At 33.4% G+C, this 19275-nt stretch overlaps 1 protein-coding gene across 5 annotated transcripts in view; it reads right to left on the reverse strand.

Moving 5' to 3' along the window:
• The window catches only part of CCDC178 (coiled-coil domain containing 178), a 448169-nt gene that overhangs the window by 151795 nt on the left and 277099 nt on the right, over nt 1-19275 (reverse strand). For 4 of the 5 annotated variants that reach the window (XM_027576645.1, XM_027576646.1, XM_027576647.1 and 1 more), the window contains one exon: nt 2760-2909. The exons of the other annotated variant lie outside the window; for it this stretch is intronic. In XM_027576645.1, coding sequence (XP_027432446.1) covers nt 2760-2909 — 150 coding nt within the window. The remainder of the gene's footprint in view (nt 1-2759; nt 2910-19275) is intronic. 5 annotated transcript variants of the gene reach the window in all.

Consider the following 19275-nt stretch of genomic DNA (forward strand, 5'->3'; position numbering starts at 1 on the left):
CTTGAAGAATTTGAGACAGCAATTAAAACAAACACATGATTTTATCAATATACTCATGGATTTTTTTAAAAAAAAGAAAAACATTTTTTAAATCTTTTAATGAAAATAAAGACAATGTATTTTTACAAAGAATATACAACCTGTTTTTCAGATATTTTTCTTTTATTCCCCTTTAGTGTTATTTTAAATTTTGAGATCTGAAAAGTTTTAGATTGGATTCTATTCCATCATTACCCATGAACATGGAAAACAGGAATTTTGTACAGTCATTTTTGTTTGTTTCTGATTTTTAAAGGGGAAAATATTCATCACTGCAAAAATTTAAAGCACAGGAAAGTATCAAGTAACATGTGCAAAGGAAGGAGACATAATTTTATCACCAAGAGTAATACTATAGCATTCTAACATTTGAACCATCTGTATATAAAATTGTGTTAAGGAAAGGGACATTATTTTTTATAGTTAACTTGTTTTATTCCTCCATTAAGCTTTTTTTTTGCTACTCTTGGCCTAAAAATACAAAGAAGGACGAAATCTGTGTAGAGAGAATAATACTCCATAAGAAGCACAAAAATCAAAATGTAATTATTTACCATGCCAAAAGGACTCTATGCTTAGAAGCAATGAAGTCATTATAAAACAGGAAACAGGAAATAATACACAAAATTCCTTAAAGTGAGATCCACTTTATACGACAAGGAAATTAAACAAGGGAATCAGTGGTTAAACAGTGCTTTTGTGTACCCAAAACTAAACTGGTCAAAGGACTAAAACATACGTATATATAATATGGGAAATGCTGCAATATCAAAGAAATGGACTAAAATATTAAAGGTTTTTTTTCCATTTTGATGGCCAAATTCCATCCTATAAGCAGTGCATTAGACGCTAATGACATACGATTTCTCACTGACAGATTTAACAGCATCAATAAGGCCTCTCTGTCCATTGCAGCAAATTGATCCTACATGACACTGACAAGGGCAGCCTGCACTTAATGACCTCCATCGCTGAAGGATGGAAATGAAAAATGATTGGAAGTACAAATAAATCTTTGAAAGTTTCCCTGAAACAGGTGTGCTAAAAGTGATTCGTTTGAGGGATCATCACAAATATAAACCCAATTTCCTAGCATACCTCACTGTCTGTTCATACCAGGGTCTCACTCCTTGAATCCCGAATCATGATTTCCTCTAATTCCAACATCAAGACAATTTTATTCTTACTATATCCAATACGGTGTTATGGATCTCTCTTAAAGGCATAAGTTCTGCACTATTTATGCAGGTATCTATTTATCATTTGCCACCAAAGGATTCTATATAAACTGATAACAAGTATACATAAAATTCATTTTTGTTTCCCTCCCGGTTAGAAAAGGAAATACAGTATAGCCATTGATTTTTTTCTCCTCCTCAATTATCAGGAACAAATGGAACATGTTTAACCTCAATAACAATGTCAAATGCATGAAGTGATTGGACAAATGTTCCATTGATGTCCTTTCTTTGAATCTTACATGTGGTTTGAGGACACTAAGATTTTGGTGTATAGATATATTATCAATTCTTTCCCAAACACATCTGTTTCTTAATCTACCTTCATCTTGCTTCTAATTTTAAAAGAAAAATACACACTCTTTCTTTCAATGTATTCAGAAACTTTAACTCACACGAGAGTAGATGGATGGGAAACATAAGGGAGTTTATAAGCAGCACACCAGATCAATGTAATAGTTAGAGTTGCATAGTATCCTTTTATTTTCAAAATAACTATGGGGATGTCTCCTTTTTATTTCTTATCAGTTTTCCTCTGAGGTATATCTTATTTTACGATGAGAAAACTAAGTTCAGAAAGGATAAATAATTTGCCAAGATCACTGAGCTAGTAAGTGGTAGAGATTGCACTCAAGTCCCGGCCTTCTATCACCCCAATATTCCACAATAAGGAGGGATAAGTACAGTACTGGAATTTTAAACTACTAATTTATGGTACAGTAGTATGGGTGACAATAGGAAAAAAGGTTAATTAGCAGTCTACTGGTTCTTAGGACTAGGTAGATTGTTAAAAAATATTCATGCCTCTATATTTTGAAATTTAGATTTTGGGGATAAACAAAAATTCAAAGGGAAATGATTTTTCTTGCCAAATGAGTATCTGGGGAAGAATACAGAGGAAGTAGCTATATCTTAACACTAGTGATGGAGCTTTTGCTTTCCTTTTTCATTTCTGATAGACTATGTGTTTTACTTTTCTATTTTTATTATTACAGAAGATTTTATAATATATATGAGAATTTCTACTGATTTCCAGTAACTACAGAGGGTCAACCGAGTTTCTAATTAAGACTCATATTTGTTAAGAAAATAGAAACCAACATTTGGAGCCCATAAAACATGAAGAAGATTTTGAGGCCTATCATGAAAAGCTACCTATAGATAAAAATTAAATTCAAAGTCTATGATAATATATCTAAATCTATAAACTCTAAAAATTTGGTATTCCAGGTCATAATAAAGCAAATTAGTATAAAATGGTGGATTAGACACTAAGTTTCTTCATTTCTCACATATCTATTCAAAATTGAGTTTCAAAGTTGATAAAAACATAAAACAAAACTCCACAAGAAGAAAACATGCCATTTGGTGGCATATAAAGGAGCACCATGAGATTGGACAGCCCATGACTGACCACTTGTTACTTTTTGTAGTAAATATGTCAAGTAAATCATTATTTAAAAAAAAAAAAAGAAAACCTACCTGCTTCTTATCTCGAATTGAAGCATCAAGGGATAACTGTCTATCATATAGATTGAAATAATTGTCCTTTTCTGTTAAGAAAATAGTCTGTAATTTTTGATATTCTTGAGCTAAACGTAGATTTTCTTCTAGAGAATCATCTTGTATTTTCTAGAAGATAAATATACATTTAAAGTCATTTTAATTTTCTTGAATTTTTCAACATCATTTGAATTATCTACAAATATTATATTACATATTATAGAAAAAAACAAAGTCAAAAGGTGCTTCCTCTGACACCAATATCCTCCTTGGATTTAATAATTTTCTTTCTTGATTCACTTATTTCTTTTCTTTCTTTTTTGAACAGTGATTTACCAGAGTATCTCTGATTTTTGTTCTCCCTCTTTCCCAGACTTCCTTCCACAATGCCTTGGGAAGTACTCAGTCCTGACATGCTCCACTCAGCTTCCTAGGAGCCTTCTTCCAGTTTACTACCCCCTTTTCCTTTCCCCAAACCCCAACGCTCAAATAGGTAGAAGACACTAGGAAGCTTAGAATGCTGTTTTCAAGAGGTTCAGAGTGGTGACCACAGAAAATTAAAGGGTAAAAGATAAAGACAAGGAACTCAACATTTAGAAGTACCATGAGAGAGGCATTATTCGATTCTGCTATACTTTAGCTATATTAAAGTTTAAATCCGTGAGCAGTTGAGAACTTTATAACACCCCCTCATGACTAAATAAACATATATTAAATCTAATACAAACCCCTTAGAATATAACTTTTGTAATATTACCAATTGGCAAATTAGGGGCTACCAATTGGCAAATATAATTAGATGTGTGAATTCAGTCTAGTTGTTGATTCTTTTAAATGTTTGTAGCACATACAGTTTTCTCTGGTGCTTCAAAAAATATAGAATTTATCAACAGCCTTAAATATTTTCAAACCTGTTAATCTAGTAGTTCATTTTATGGAAATTTATTCCAAGCAAAAAGCTTTATTCACTAAAACTTTATTTATAGTAGCAAAAAGTTTACAAAACACATAAATGTAGATTAATCATAATAATGATGATTAAATAACTAGATATAAAAATAACCATTGTGAAGCAATTAAAAATGTTTCCTTGCGAAAACTGCCCTCACATCAAACCTTTAGTATAAGTTGTTTAAAAATATACTGCAGTATGAGGATGTGCATAGTCGAATGCAATTCAGCAGAAAATTGCCTGTACAAATATTTCTGTATTTACACACTGGAAGATTTATTAAGGTCAATAAACATATTTCTCATGAAAGCCTGGTATCCATATTGATCATATGAATATTATGTTATAGCTGTTTTTCAAAAAGCCAAAATGATGAACTGAGAACAATTTTAAATGTCCTTGTCCTAATTCTGGCACAGTAATTTCAAACTTTAGAAACTTTTATCTAATAAACTTACCTAAAATCACATAGAATTATCTTTTGGTATGAGTATTTTACTATGGTGGGGATACTTCTGAAAAAAAATGGTTACAGTTCTTTTTGATATCTTAACACTTATTAAAATCCAAGCCTCAAGTGATTCAATTGGATCTTTGATAAATGTTCTACTGAAGGTAGGAGGAGGAATCATTTTGAGTTTTTTTGTTTGTTTGATTTAACATAAGCACAACCCTGATACCTGAGGTATTCTACTTCTCAATTACATTTCTTTCAAGCCCTAGATGGTTACTATAAACATTGCATTTGACAGAAGTGGTAGAAAAGTTGTGGGATTTACATCAAGACTATTTAATGGAACTTTAGCGAGGATATATTTGGTACTTTATGGTTTGCTCACTGTGTAAAATGCAGTTTTATTTCCAAATACATATACCTTCAATTTCTTTCTTTTAATGTTTTTTATTTATTTATTCATGAGAGAGAGAGAGGCAGAAGGCAGAGGGAGAAGCAGGCTCCCCGCCTAGCAGGGAGCCCGATGCGGGACTCGATCCCAGGACCCCGGGATCATGACCTGAGCCGAAGGCAGACGCCCAACCATCTGAGCCACCCAGGTGCCCATACCTTCAATTTCTGTATGACACCAGTTCTTACTGCTTTATATGCCATAATTAGATACCAGTAAATCAAACTGTGCAGTTATGTCAATGAATCTTCAAAACATTGTTACATCAGTCATGATTTTTTACATTTCACATTATCATTTCTCAATAATGAATTTATAGAAGAATTTGCCACTTCACTACCTATTCCTGAAAGTCAGTGACCTTCAGATATGCAATGAAGTTTTAGGTTTATAAAAATATTAAATAATGGTATTCTACTGACACTCTTTGAAAATGTTTTATGCTTAACTGTGGTTCAACCTTACAACTTTGACTTGTTTAATTTTAACCAATAATATTATTACATGTGAATGAAACAAAGAGGGAATGATACTGGTGGAAATATGTCCCTGGGAATAATGTTACCACTACTGGGGTTGAAGAGCTTATGAAAGATTAACAGTAGAAGATATTTAACAAGGGCACAAAAGTTGGGGTCAGAAATAAAAGGGTGAGAAGAAAGAAGAAACTAATAAGAGAAATAAGATGACTTTTCACGCTTTTAAATTCAAATCCAGCTGAATCTTATCAGTAGAATCTTTCTACTTAAGGTCTTGGCTAAATGTGAACTTGAAAGAAATTTTGTTCCTAAAACCACTAAAGAAAAATCTAATTGCGATCTCTGAGGGTTAAAATAATTGTGCTCTGAGTTTACAGTGTTATTTCATTCATTCATTCATTCATTTTCATTAATTACTTATTCAAAACTTTGAATTTAATAACTACTATATGCCAAGCTCTAGGATATAATGGTGGATCTCCAAAATTGATGGTCTTGTGGGAAAGATTTATATTAAAAATCACACAAACATATAATTAGAATGTAGAATTTATATTACTTGGTATTATACTACTTGAGAGGTAAAGATCTGAAAGAAGTATATAAAGAGCACTCACACAATATGTTTTTGCACTGAACATTATTCTAAGGATATACCACATTGTCCAGCCTTAGCAAGAGTTTTTTTTCTGGGTGCATCGCTGACTTTCACAAGGTATGTGAACCCCTTGAAACTATACATAGCATTTTTCTGCGGTTACCTAATTAGCCCATGATACCCAAAGTATTGAGAAACCATACCTAAAGAAAGAACTGGCTTCTCCTGTCACCAAAAATGTTTGAAAATTGAAGGCAGATTGAGACCCTGAGATATACAAATGGTAGGTTCTCCATTTTCTTCTTTATTTGACCTTTCTTATTTTTTAAATAAGATTTAAATGGATTTCATCTTGGACTTTTCCTCCATTTTCTTCATTTTCAGTTTATTTTTCTCACTCTTTCCCTTCTCTTTCCCTCTCACACTGGGCAAATAAAGAATAGGGAATTATAATTAGAGAACTGGGTTCTTTTTGGACAAAACAGTAGCTCATCTATTTATGTTTCATAAATAGATGTGACATAGAGACAAGAACTTAGAAATAGGGCTGAACTTGAATGTGGACTTATGAATTCCACACACAATGGAAAGAAGTGAGACAATAGCAATCATCTCAGTTGTTACATTATTATCCTCATTTTACAGATAGGGAAACAAAGGCAAGAAAAGTCAATTAAGGCAAAATGTATTTTCCAAAAGAAGGCAACAGAAATACTTTCATTCCACATGTTGTTCCAGAATCTTGTTACTTCCTATCAAGAAGCATAGTATATTTCTCTTTCCCTTGTACCTGGGTAGACTTGTGGTTTCACCAGCCAAAAGAGTATGGTGGAAAGGATACTATCTGACTTTCCAGGCTAGTTTATTAGAAAAGCCGGTTTTAAAGAAGCCAGTTTATTTAAAACAAACAAACAAAAACGCATAGCTTCTGGTTGACCCTCTCTTTGGGGACATTCATCCTTAGAACCAGGTACCATATTGTAAGGAATCTAGGCCACAAGAAGTTATGTGTAGGTGGTCCAGTAAACAACCGTAGCTCAGGTGTCAAGAGAACAGTGAGCATCTTCCAGGAATAAATGAGTCATTTGAAGATGATTCCAATCCCTAGTTTCTAAGTCATCCACCTGATGGTTCAGAAAGCGTGAGACAAGAGACAAGCAGGCTCCACTGTATCCTGTTCAAATTTCTGGCACATAAATCATGAGCCATAAAGTTTGGGGGTATCTATTATGCAACCCTGGCAACTGAAACACCCTGACATCTTGTGCAAGATTACACACATATTAAGTGGAGACTTGGGCTTTGCATCCAGGAAGATTGGCTCTAGATCCCATACTTTTTATCATCCAATATAGTTCTTTTGTAAACATGAGCCAGCACTCAACACTATGCAGCACTGTCTTTATAAAACCTAATGATATTAAACAATCAAATAACAGAATTACCTTGTTCTGAGCCTACTTCCACCAAGCAACTCTCTTTTTATAATCTGGCTAACACACAGCTTGTTGACATAAATAAAATGAGCTGCTGAAGGAGACTAGAACTTGGTCCACTTGGAAACCACTTTTTATTGTAAGTCAGTATGGGTATGTTGGTTATATATAACCAGGCTCTTGGTTTTTTTGTTTGTTTGCTTTGCTTTGCTTTTGTTTTTGTTTGTTTGCTTGTTTTACCTACACGATTCCATATTCCATGATTTGATTAGGACTGATGTATTCACTGACAAGACCGAGTGCCCAAGTGCATAGACTTTTACAGCTGAGGCCTGCACAATTCTGGACTATGGTTGATGTGATAATGTTACCTGTTGACTCTGATGGAAGTTCAGCCAGATATACTTATCCTAGAGAAAGTCTAAACACACTTGAACTTTTTTTTTTTTATTTAAGATGGATTAATGGCAAAGGAGATTACAAAAAAGAAACTTGATCCAAATATTCTGGAGAGATGTTTATGATTAAAGTATTTGCACTGTACATATATATGTAGAAGACCTACATAGCTATTTACAAAGACTTTAATGTTATTAAAATAGTCCTAGTGTCCATACCTACATTTATGGTAATGTGTCATCTATACCCTCAGTTACTCTTAATGCAGGCATTTGGATCCAGTTTGCCAGGCAGAGGGGCTATAATTACATATTGTAAAAGAGTTGTCATCTTTGACCCAGTTCTAATTCTAAGTGTCCCATCTTGATACGATTATGTGTGGCTGCCTCAGGTGATCTTTTCTGATGATCTGTCATCGCCTGGTTCTTGGTTATTAATAGTTTATTGCAGACAGCTCCTTGCTCTTTATGCATCCCACCGGGGTTTTGCTGGCTGTTAGTGCCACATATGTCCATGTTCTTACACAGATTGCACCACACTCTCTGGAGTCTCATGGTTGCAAAGGATTGACTTCCTGCCAGAACTCCCAGAAAACAAAAATTGTATTGTGGTATTCACTGATCAATTTACTCCAGAGTATCCTCATATTCACCTTTTGTTCATTCAATCATTTATTTAGCAAACCCTTAGTAAGTTTATTCTCTGGGTCCCGCTCCATGGCTACCCCAAGGATTAATAAGTAGAATATGACCCTTTTCACCAGGGATTAGAGGCTAGAGTGGGAGGAGGCAGAATAATAAACAAGTCTATTTGAGGTATTTCTTGAAGCATCTGTAATCAATTCTACCAGGTGGAATTGGCTCTACTAGATGGGGGAGTGGGTGAGAAAAGGCCTCATAGAAAAAATAATCAGCGATTTGAATCTAAGAACAGTCTTTTATTTGGCAGGGATCAGAACTCTCCTGCTACATGGGTCAATATATATTTGAACAAAGTTGGGTGAGTCAGTCAAGAGGAATGTTTTTATGGCCCCTTTAGGACTATTAGATTGTTGTTACCTATGACTTGTGAATTAGGCTTTCATGGATTGTGTTAAATGTTCTGTTATCTCTAGGCTTTAAAATATTACTAGGGAAACAATGAAAAGTAGCCATATATTTAGTATCCCACTGATGCAAAGCATCGTAAATAATGCTCCATTCCAAGCACCAGTGTTTCAGTAGCACATGATCTTGTACATATGCTCATGCATTAAACCATTGATATCATACTATTAAAACCCCACATATGCCTTTGGCACATCTCTGCCAGTTTAGGGCATTGGATTAGTAGTTTGCAAGCAGTGATGCTTTGATATTATTAAAGTAGGCAACAGTACTGAGACTGATTCATGGAATGTGCAGAGGATTGACTAGAATAAAGGAAACCTAGAGGCTTGAAGTCTCTTTGTGAACACTGTCACTTCAAAAGCATTCCCTTTGATTCATGGGAATTAGTGTGGTGAACACAAATGCTTCAAATACATGCCAATTCTCTAACAATATAACAGACATGGAGAAAGCATATACATTATTAGGTGCATCACCTACTATGTGCATTGAGGCATTATTGTATTACTGTTCCCTTAAAATCTATACACCAATTACTACAGAAAATGAGAGTTCTCCCCAGTGTTTCCAAGAAGCAAGTCTGTAAGAATGATATGTGTCAATACCCTGAAGCCTCAAAGGAGCAAATAACTGTTCTAACTCTCCCAGGGCCCACTTCCTTGTCTGTGCTGCCATGGAAACCAGTCTCTTGTCCAACACGAGTTCTCTGATAATTAGCCTTGAACATTCTTGATTTTTAAATGAACAAATCAGTCCTCTTCATCAAGGTTGTTACATGCCTCAGACTCTATATATTATCATGTTTGACAAAATGCTCTCTATTCACTAATTTATTCAAAATGCTTACTGAGCAACTGGTATACACAAAGCACTCTTGGGGACACTATGAGAGGTCAAATAGCATCTGTCTCTGCCCTTGTTCAGGGGAATACTTTTTTAGTTACCCCACTCTAGCACCCATACACATGACTACATACATATATGAAAACATACAGGACTCTTTATCTTAGCTCCCTGATGGGGTTACAAATGTAGCTGCTGTCAATTTACTCATAAAGTTTACCAATGGATACTATGACATTGCCTCTTAAAGAATTCAGAAGTATCCACTGAGTATTAATACTCTGTATTAACCCTGCTTGTTCCTTATAATTTTTAGATGCTGTTCACTGTACATATTTGACTGGGAATTACTGATATTAGCATGAAAAAATACATAATTTCGGGGCTGAAGAAGCTTGCAATCAGTTAAGGGAATTGAGGCACTCACAAAGCTAACTACATCAGAATACATCATACATGAAGAAGGATAAAAGACATATCCAAATAATGATAGCAGTTCCATGAGATATCAGTTCCAGCGAAAGTGATGAGCAAAGTTCCAAGGAAGAGTCATTTTTTTTTAAAACAGATTCTGAATATATTTTATATACGGGGTCCTGCCTGTGTTATCAGCAGGGAAAATCTGTCCTAGAAACACAGATACTTGTTAAATATTTAAAATCACATGATCAATGTCGGTGTATGTTAAAAAGGGAATATTTTCATCCATGTTGACTGTAGCATTTCTCCTATAAACTACTCAATGGCTTTAAGAAATCCTTTACAAATGCCACTTATGTTAGCTATCGAATTTCTGTCTGACCAGTTTTCTTCAATATAATGCATGTCCTTCAAAGTATCCAATATAACTGATCAGAGAAACAAATTATGTAATAAGAAAAGAGAGTAAAAATTGGTGTCACATAATCTATATACCCCAGTGAATTTTTTCAAGGTAAAATACATGATTTATACAATTACATTACATATATGTCCTCTGTAAGTGATAAACCACAGTAATAATAATTCTTATAAATTTGCTACTTATTAAGTAAACTTTAAAATTTAACCTTGAGTTAAATAATGTGTCCTCTAATTAATATTTGCATATTACTTCCTTGTTAAATATTTCTATGCATTTTTCTAATTTAATTATATTTCAATTTGTCAATATTTTAAAATATATATTTAAAGTCTGCTACTCTTTTCACCATATCATGTGAAAGACTGAGCAATTTCCTCTTCATATGCACCTCTCGATTTGAATAGTTTAAGATTTAGAAAGGTTTCCTATTTACTCACATTTTAATGATATACATTTCTACTTCACTGGTGGAAAAGGCTGATCAGTCACAGAAAGGTCAGTTAACACTAAATAGACCCTTTCTTTATGTAATTACAAAGAATAATATCTTTGTGCTGATGGCACTGCACATGGAGTGGGTGATGCAGAGAATTAATGTGCTGCCTTGTTTGCCCATGGGATAGAGATTCCAATACAATAACCACAACTTATTCTAATTATGCAGCTTTAAAAGGTCATCAGCAAAAAGAGTTAAGGAATTATCAACTAACTTTATCATAAAGTAAAAATGCACTACATAAATGCAGAAACTGTAAGAGCAGTACCTAGAAACTTTATTACAAATGTGAGACTGATCTAAGAGGTTCAAGTACATACATACATTAGGCATAAATTAAGTAAATTCATTGAAAAATTAAAATATATAATATTTTAGAACTTCCTATTGCTATAGTCAAGTAATCTGAACTCACCTTTTATTTGTAGCAAATGTTTAATTTTGAAAATGTTTATGTTTAATGCCAATCTTACTGCCACATCCATGTTATATCAGAATTTATATATTTTTTAAAATCCACTTATAAAATCTTTATAAAATCCATTATAAAATATTGCATGATTATATTACACACAAATAATAGAGATGCAGATGAAATAGAAAATTAAAGTCCTTCTTCACAGCTACAGCCGTTTTCATACTCCAGACAGAGAGTATTAATTTATTACAAGATTGTAAGGGACAGAAACTTTTCAAAAATCCTTACTTGTCAATGAGGAAATGGAGGCCAGGGAAATCAATTTCTTATCTAAGATCACACAGGAAGAGAACAGCATTAAGGCTAGAATACAATCTGATTTCAGCCTTATACCCTTTCTGGGACTACACCACTTCCTACTTTTGAATGTGAATTACAGGACCTTTAAGATTCTAGATTGATATGTGTGAATGCTCTAATTTTTGAATACTTTATAGAATTACATCAGTCTTTCAAAATAAACTGGATGCTCACAGAGAAAAGGGTTTTTTGGAATTAAATATATATATTTAATTTATACAATTTATATTTAAATATATATATTAAAAATGCTTCAGTGTCCTTTCCTTAGGAATGTGGGGTCAGAAAACATTAGGAGCAATTTCAGAGGTGCCAAATATGAAAAGTACAGTAAATTATTTGCAGTCTAGTAAAATATCCTTACGGATAGAATTATTACTGATGCTCTTTCTCTTTTGCTCCTCTCAATTAGATATTCCCCTTACTGATAAATAAAAGATCATAAGCATCTCTAATCACCTGATGTTGTTATTCATATTGGGGCACTGTCTAAACCTTTGTGATGGATCTCAAGTAGAAATAGGATTAAAAATAGCTAAGGCAATTTTCTATAAATACTCATCTTGAGACCCATCTAGTCCCCAAAATAATTTAATCCCAATATGGAAAAAGAAATCACTTTCTAGAACAGGTTTCATCAAGTTATGCCTTTCCAGCCAAATCTAGCCCACTGTGTATTCTTGTAAATAAACGTTAGTGGGGCACTATCACCTCATTCATTCACATATTGTCTACGATTGTTTTTACTCTGTGGTGGCAGAGTTGAGTAATTGCAACAGAACTGAGTGGACCACAAAGCCTAAAATATCCACTACCCTTTCCTTTATACAAAAAGTTTGCTGACCTTTGCTCTAGACCTTAATTAGTACATTAGTATCATGCAAAACAAAGTTCCAAATTAGATCCCTCATTCAAGATTGATTTTGGTTCTACACATACCCGCACAAAGAGAAAGACTGCTGAAAAGCATTTTGTTTTTCAGGCAAAGGCATATACTAAGGAGACATAGCCTATTAATAATTCAAAAATGTCTCTAAGTCCTTTAAAATAATGAGATGCTTGTGAGCTTTTTAAGTGCTCTCAAAATGGACACAATAACTTTGCAGAGAGTTGTCAGAGTTGTTAAGATACCATAAATAATGTCTGAATGTATCTTCCCCACACCTTCTTCAATTAAATGTGGTTCATGTAGGTCCTGCTTTATAGGAAGCTAGAGGTCTATTCATTTTTCTACTGTGATTTCTGATTTGGGGGTCCATAATTAACTTTATGTTGCTAAGTTAAAGTTTAATTTTGCAGGTGACATAGATGTCCATTCATTTGCAGAATGGCTAAGTAAAATGTGGTGGTCACCTACCATGAAAGACTATAAAGTGATTAGAAGAAATGCACTAGCTATATATTATAGTAACACAGGATGATCTTTAAAATATAGTATTGAGTACACAAGACAGAAACAAAATGATAAATATGGCATAATTCAGCACATGAGGAAAAGTACCAATGAGAGATGGAAAGAAACAATAACTAGGAATTAAAGCTATGGGGTGGCAAAATAAATGAAAATGGGGAGATATGTAGGTTCTATATAGTCAGCAATGACACCATTCTCTCTTAAAATGATTAAATGTATGGGTCCCTAGATCTTGCACACTTTTCCAGGGTTTTAATGAACACCCTTAAAATAAGTCAAACACCAAACGACTCTAGAAATTCATCTCTGCAACATTAGGTCCCCCAGGGCTACAACCCTAAGATTTATTCTGAATATCAACTAGTCATGGTCAGAGCAAATGAAGGCATAAAGAAATCTGTCATTATAATTATTTACCAAATTTATGGTTATTTCCCTCTATGTCTTCTTTTTCTCTCCTCACCTTTTGTTTTTCTTCAACTTACTTATTCCTTTTTTTCTATTTCCTCTTTTCTTCCTTTTGCTTCATCCTCATTATGTTTGCCAAGCATGAATCAATTCAACTAAATTCCCCTTGTTATCATGCTTCCTGAAGATACTATCTTCTCTTCCCATCATTTCCTTTCCAAAGAACCCATTGTTCTTTCCAAGTCACTTCTTTCTACATTATGGCATAGAAACAGAAGTGTCTCAAAGAACGAAAAACATTTACGATATGAGCGGCCCATGTATTTTTTTTCCAGATTTTACGACACTTCATGTGAGATGTATATTGTACAATTCACTTGATGGCTGCCTTTGTTTTGAAGCTGGCAAGATATTAATTTGGATAGTGGTGGTGAAAAATGAATGAAACTGACAATGTTTGGTCTTTCTGGAAGGTTGGTTAGAGAAAGTTTATGTTTCTGTATCAATATGCCATGTCAGCCTAGCAGGAAGGCACAAGAGTGCCAATAGGTTTGCTTAAGTAAGTATAGGACAAATGCAATTATATCCTTATACAGAGATACACATAAGTAATTTTACACGTTTAATCTATTAAAAGATATGAAGAAAGCCAAAGAATGAAAAAATGTAGAATAAGCTACAATCTCTTTAGGAGGGATACAGGACACAAAAGCAATAAACCTGGCATTTATAATGTTATTGGAAGTAATTCCTAATTCATTGATAGCAAATACTACATATATATATTGATACATGCTGAAATGTGTAAAGATTAGCATTTTTAACTTTTCTTAGAAAACTGGCACTGGCTAAAGCCCAGTCAGTACTATACTACTGTACTATGTATAGCTCTGTCACTGCAATCACTATTATTTATTATAGTTAATATCTTTGTATAAATTTCCTCACTTCTATGAACTTTTTGTGCCTTATTAATTTTTTGCCCTGTACAAAGTAGTATCTCAGTAAACATTATTGAATGGATGAATGAAACTATATTATACTCATGCCCTGTTGACACAGGACAGAGGAAATGGGTGGGCCGAACATGAATGATTTTTATTTTCATTAAGGATCTACTCCTGCCAAGTGTTCTTAAATAAGTGAACTTTTCAGACTATTATAGTTGGATGGCATTTTACATGTTTTTTTCATTCTGTAGAGAAACATTTCACAATTCATTTTCACAACATAAAAACGTGAAAATTTACCCATTTACATTTTGACTGAGAAAAATAATAAGGTTTCCAGTTCTTTAAATCCTAGTTTGCAAAAGCATTTTACTGTATAATCTCTCTGTGTTGTATTCTTGTTTACTTGTAGGTTTTCCTTGGAAGACTAACAGAAATCTAAACTACTTGCTTTGCTGCCTTTAGACACTTTGCTAAGCTGTGTTCTCACAACTCAGGAGATTAAAATGAAAAAAAAAGTAGTAAGACAGTTTCACAAGAAAGAACTATAAGTTGATTTTTAAAAAATACAGAGGATCTTCTTGGTTGCAGATGGATATGAACACTTTAAAAGAAAACTTAAAAGTAATAAATAAGAGGGGCGCCTGGGTGGCTCAGTGGGTTAAGCGTCTGCCTTTGGCTCAGGTCATGATCTCAGGGTCTTGGGATTGAGCCCTGCATCAGGTTCCCTGCTCTGTGGGGAGTCTGCTTCTCCCTCCCGCCCTGCTTACGCACACAAGCTCTCTCTCTTTCTCAAATAAACAAATGAATCTTTAAAAACAAACAAAAGTAGTAAATAAAAATACAATAGCAGCATTCAAATTACTTATCCCCCAAATTTTTTAACAAAGCAACAATAAATCTTCCATGTATTCAATGACTTAATTATGGAGAAGTACCCTATGTTGAAACAACACTTTATACACTGCTTTCTCTTCAGATGAGATAGGCAGAGCTACTCAGTTTCATAGGGTTCATCCTTTCTTTGTCCTATGTTGCAAATGCCATTCCTATCCCATATCCTTGCCAATGTCAGACTAAGTTTCCTCCCTTGTAAAAATTTCTTTCTTTCAATTTTTCCAGGAAAAATTGGGAGGGAGGGAGGAGAAGGGAAGGGAAGAAGGAAGAAAGGGAAGGGTGGGCAAGCCTCCTGGCATAAAATGCTATGTTTACTTCGGAAACATTCAGTGTCACCTGGTTTTTACCTTTCTTCGATCTCACAGCAATCATTAGCCTGAGCATAGCCCTCATGTGGAAATCAGTTCATTCATATGCCGTTAGGTGCTGAAATCTGGACTCCCCCAAATGAAGAAACCATGAGCTTAAATTTGAATAAAATTACATTCATGGAAGCTATCTGAAGTCTATGAAGGCCATCTATTCTTCCAGGCATCTGTGATCAAGTCAGCCCCTCAGAAGTGTGTCCTTGGGGGGTTCTTATGGATAATTATTAGAGCTATCATCTCAGGAACCTATGAATATGTTATTGTTCATGGCAAAGGAGACTTTGCAGCTGTGATTTAAGGACAGAATTGGAGCTGAAGGGATGATTTTGGATTACCTAGGTGAGACAATCTAATCACATAAATTCTTAAAATTGGAGAATCTTTCTTGACTGAAGTTCAGAGAATGTGAAGGAAGATGCAGGACAAATTTAAAATGAGAGCAAGACTTGAAACCCATCATCTCTTTTTCTGCATTTAAAGATGGAAGGAGGCTACAAGTCAAGGAATGCAAGCAGCCTCTGGAAGGTAGGAATGGCCCTCTGCCCATAGCCAGAAAGAAAACAGGGACTTGTTCCCACAACTACAAGAAACTGAATTCTGCCAACAATCTGAAACAGATGCGTCTATGGAGCCTCCAACAACTTGATTTTAACCCAATAAGACTCACTTAAGACTTCTGACATACAGAGGTGTGAGAAAATAGTTATTTCAAGCTTCTAAGTTCACACTAATTTATTAGGACAGCAACATAAAACTACCATGGTGACTCAGGTATTGTGTTAGTTACTAGATTTATAAAAATTAATAATATGCTGCATAGAAACTGTTTAATGATGGAAAATCAAGCATTGAATCTTCTTTGCAACAAGTTCATTAATAAATGAATTTTTAAAACTATTAAATAATTCATTTGTTTTGTATAAAACATTTATTCTGTCCGTGTGTGAAGTAACTTATAGCATGTCAATAACCACTGAAAAATCAATTCTAACATGATATACACCATGCCATGAGCTCCCAACTAAATTTCTGCTTATGTTAACTATACCAGATAGATTAAACTATCATCTCTATTTTGAAACACATTTATTCATTCACTTGACAATTTATTGATTATATATTAAAGATCTATTATTAAAATAGTGAAGAAAATTTGATGGTTACATGTTTCTTCATAATGATTAAATATAAACTTAAGTATATTATGAATGTCCTATTCTGTTAAGTACAAAACTCCATAGTTAGTAATTTTTAAATGCTTAACTTGCCTGCTGATAGTTGATCATGCAAGTGATTTTGAAAAATATGTTCATTTTGAAAAATTCTACTCAAATTAGTAGGAATTCAACTTACAATAATAAAAAAAAAGCGCCCTTCTTTTAGAGACATTATTTGTGCGAGATAAATTATTAAAAACAAAACACAGCAAGTAAAAAAGACATCCCTGCCTATAATCAAGTTCTTTTTTTTTTTTTTTCCTTCTTAAAGCTGTTCTGGGTCTGTTTCTGCATGATTATTTCTGAGCTGTCAGTTGGTGTGGTAAGGGCACAGTAACATTCTTGTTCTTCATTCCTGTGGCAGCCAGGTGCAGCTTGACCCCTCTTTCCACATCAGATGCACCTACTATAAGTAAGATTCAAGTATGGTGATTTATACACCACCAGTCATTATAACTTTTGATAGTCTAAGAAACTGTTGGGTGAGTGATTTTTTAAACTTTCGGAAATACTAACCAACTATTACAAATATAAGCAGATTGCTGGATTTCTAAGATAATTATATGGTTTTTGTATCTACATACATAATACAAGGAGAATAAGCTTGTCAAAATTGCTAAAACATCTGAATGGCAAAATATGTTTAAAGAAATTTTATTGTACTCTCTTAAATCTGGAATATATATTCAATGCTCACCTCAATTCTGTTTTATTAAAAAATGCAAAATTTTTGCAGTTGGTAGATATCCTTTATTAAAATGTGGCAAGTGTGTTTTCTATTCATTAAAATCTATGTTAATTCCATTGGTTTGTTTTAAATTTTTGAGGTGCAATATATATACATAGTTAAAAGAATTGATAGTTTTTTTATAAATGAAAATCCTTACATAACCATCACCTAGATGAAAATATAGAAAAAGTAACCATCACCCCAGAAGCTTCCCTCATGTCGATTCTCAGTTAATAATGAACCACACTCCCAACACACAAGTTTTGCTTATTTTCAATCATCATATAATTATAATCACATACTATACATACTATTGAGTCTGGCATCTTTTGCTTAATATCAATTCTGTTAAATTCATCCACAATTTATTTGTGAGGCAACACTTTATTATATTGCTATATATTATTCCATTGTATGAATAAACTACAATTTATCCATTCTATTGTTAATGAATTTTTGTGGGGGAGCTATTATGAATAAAGCTGTTGTTAACCTTTTGTACAAAATATTAGCATATTTTGGACACATATATACTAAATCTTGACATCTAGAAGTCAAATCATATATACATATGTTCAACTCCAGTCTGATAGTGTTAACATTTTTTAAATGGCTATACCAATTTATCTTCCCATCTGAGATATTTGAGAGTTCCTGTTACTCTACATTCTTATCTATATTTTTAAATTTTAGCTATTTAAATAGGTATTTAGAGACAAGTCATGATAGTTTTAATTTGCATTTCTATGATTATTATATTGACCTCCTTTTCATATGTTTATTGCCCATTTGTATAGCCCCTTTTGCGAAGTGATTTTTCAAGTGTTTGCCATTTTTTCTTAATTAGACTGCCTGTTTTTACTGTTTTGTTAGGGGTTCCTCATTTATTATGGATGAGAGAATTTTGCTGGATATGTGTATCCTAAGTAGTTTTTTTCTAACTGTGGCTTGTCTTTTCATTCTTTAATGGTGTCTTGATCAATGGAAGTTCTTAATTTTAAAAAGAGTACAGTTTATGAACTTTTTCCTTCATGGTTGGTACTTGTATCTTATTTAAAACATCCCTGGCAATTCCAGAATAAATCAGATGTTCTCATATGTTTTTCTCTAAAAGCTTTATATACCTTTCACAATTACATATATAGTGGAATTGATTTTTATATATGTTGTGAAACAGAAGGTCAAGATTATTTTTTAGTATAGATATCTAATCACTCATGTATCGTTTATTGACTCTATGCCAGTTATTTTCCAATACATTGTCTTACACTATTTTGGTGGCATCTTCTTATAAATAAACAGGCCATGTTTACATTCTGGGTCTGTTTTGGAACCTGTATTCTATTGTATTGTTCTCTTACCTTTGCACAATAGCACACTTTCTTATACTGTAGCCTTATAGTAAATCTGGATACCTGGTAGTGTAAGTCCCTAACTTTGTCCTTCTTCAAGTATGTCTTCACTACACTTGACCTTTTGGGAGTCCTTACACATTTCAGAATATTCATGCATTAATTTCCAAAAGTTCTGCTTGAGTTTTTAATTTTGATTCCATTACACATATAAGTTAATTTGGAAAGAATTCACATTCTTTAAAACGTGAAATTTCTAATTCATAAACTTAGTAGATCATTTCATTTGTTTAGAATATCTTTGATTTTTGTCAGAGATG

The sequence above is a fragment of the Zalophus californianus genome, chromosome 14 (genome assembly GCF_009762305.2).
Source record: "Zalophus californianus isolate mZalCal1 chromosome 14, mZalCal1.pri.v2, whole genome shotgun sequence".
Taxonomy (NCBI): domain Eukaryota; kingdom Metazoa; phylum Chordata; class Mammalia; order Carnivora; family Otariidae; genus Zalophus; species Zalophus californianus.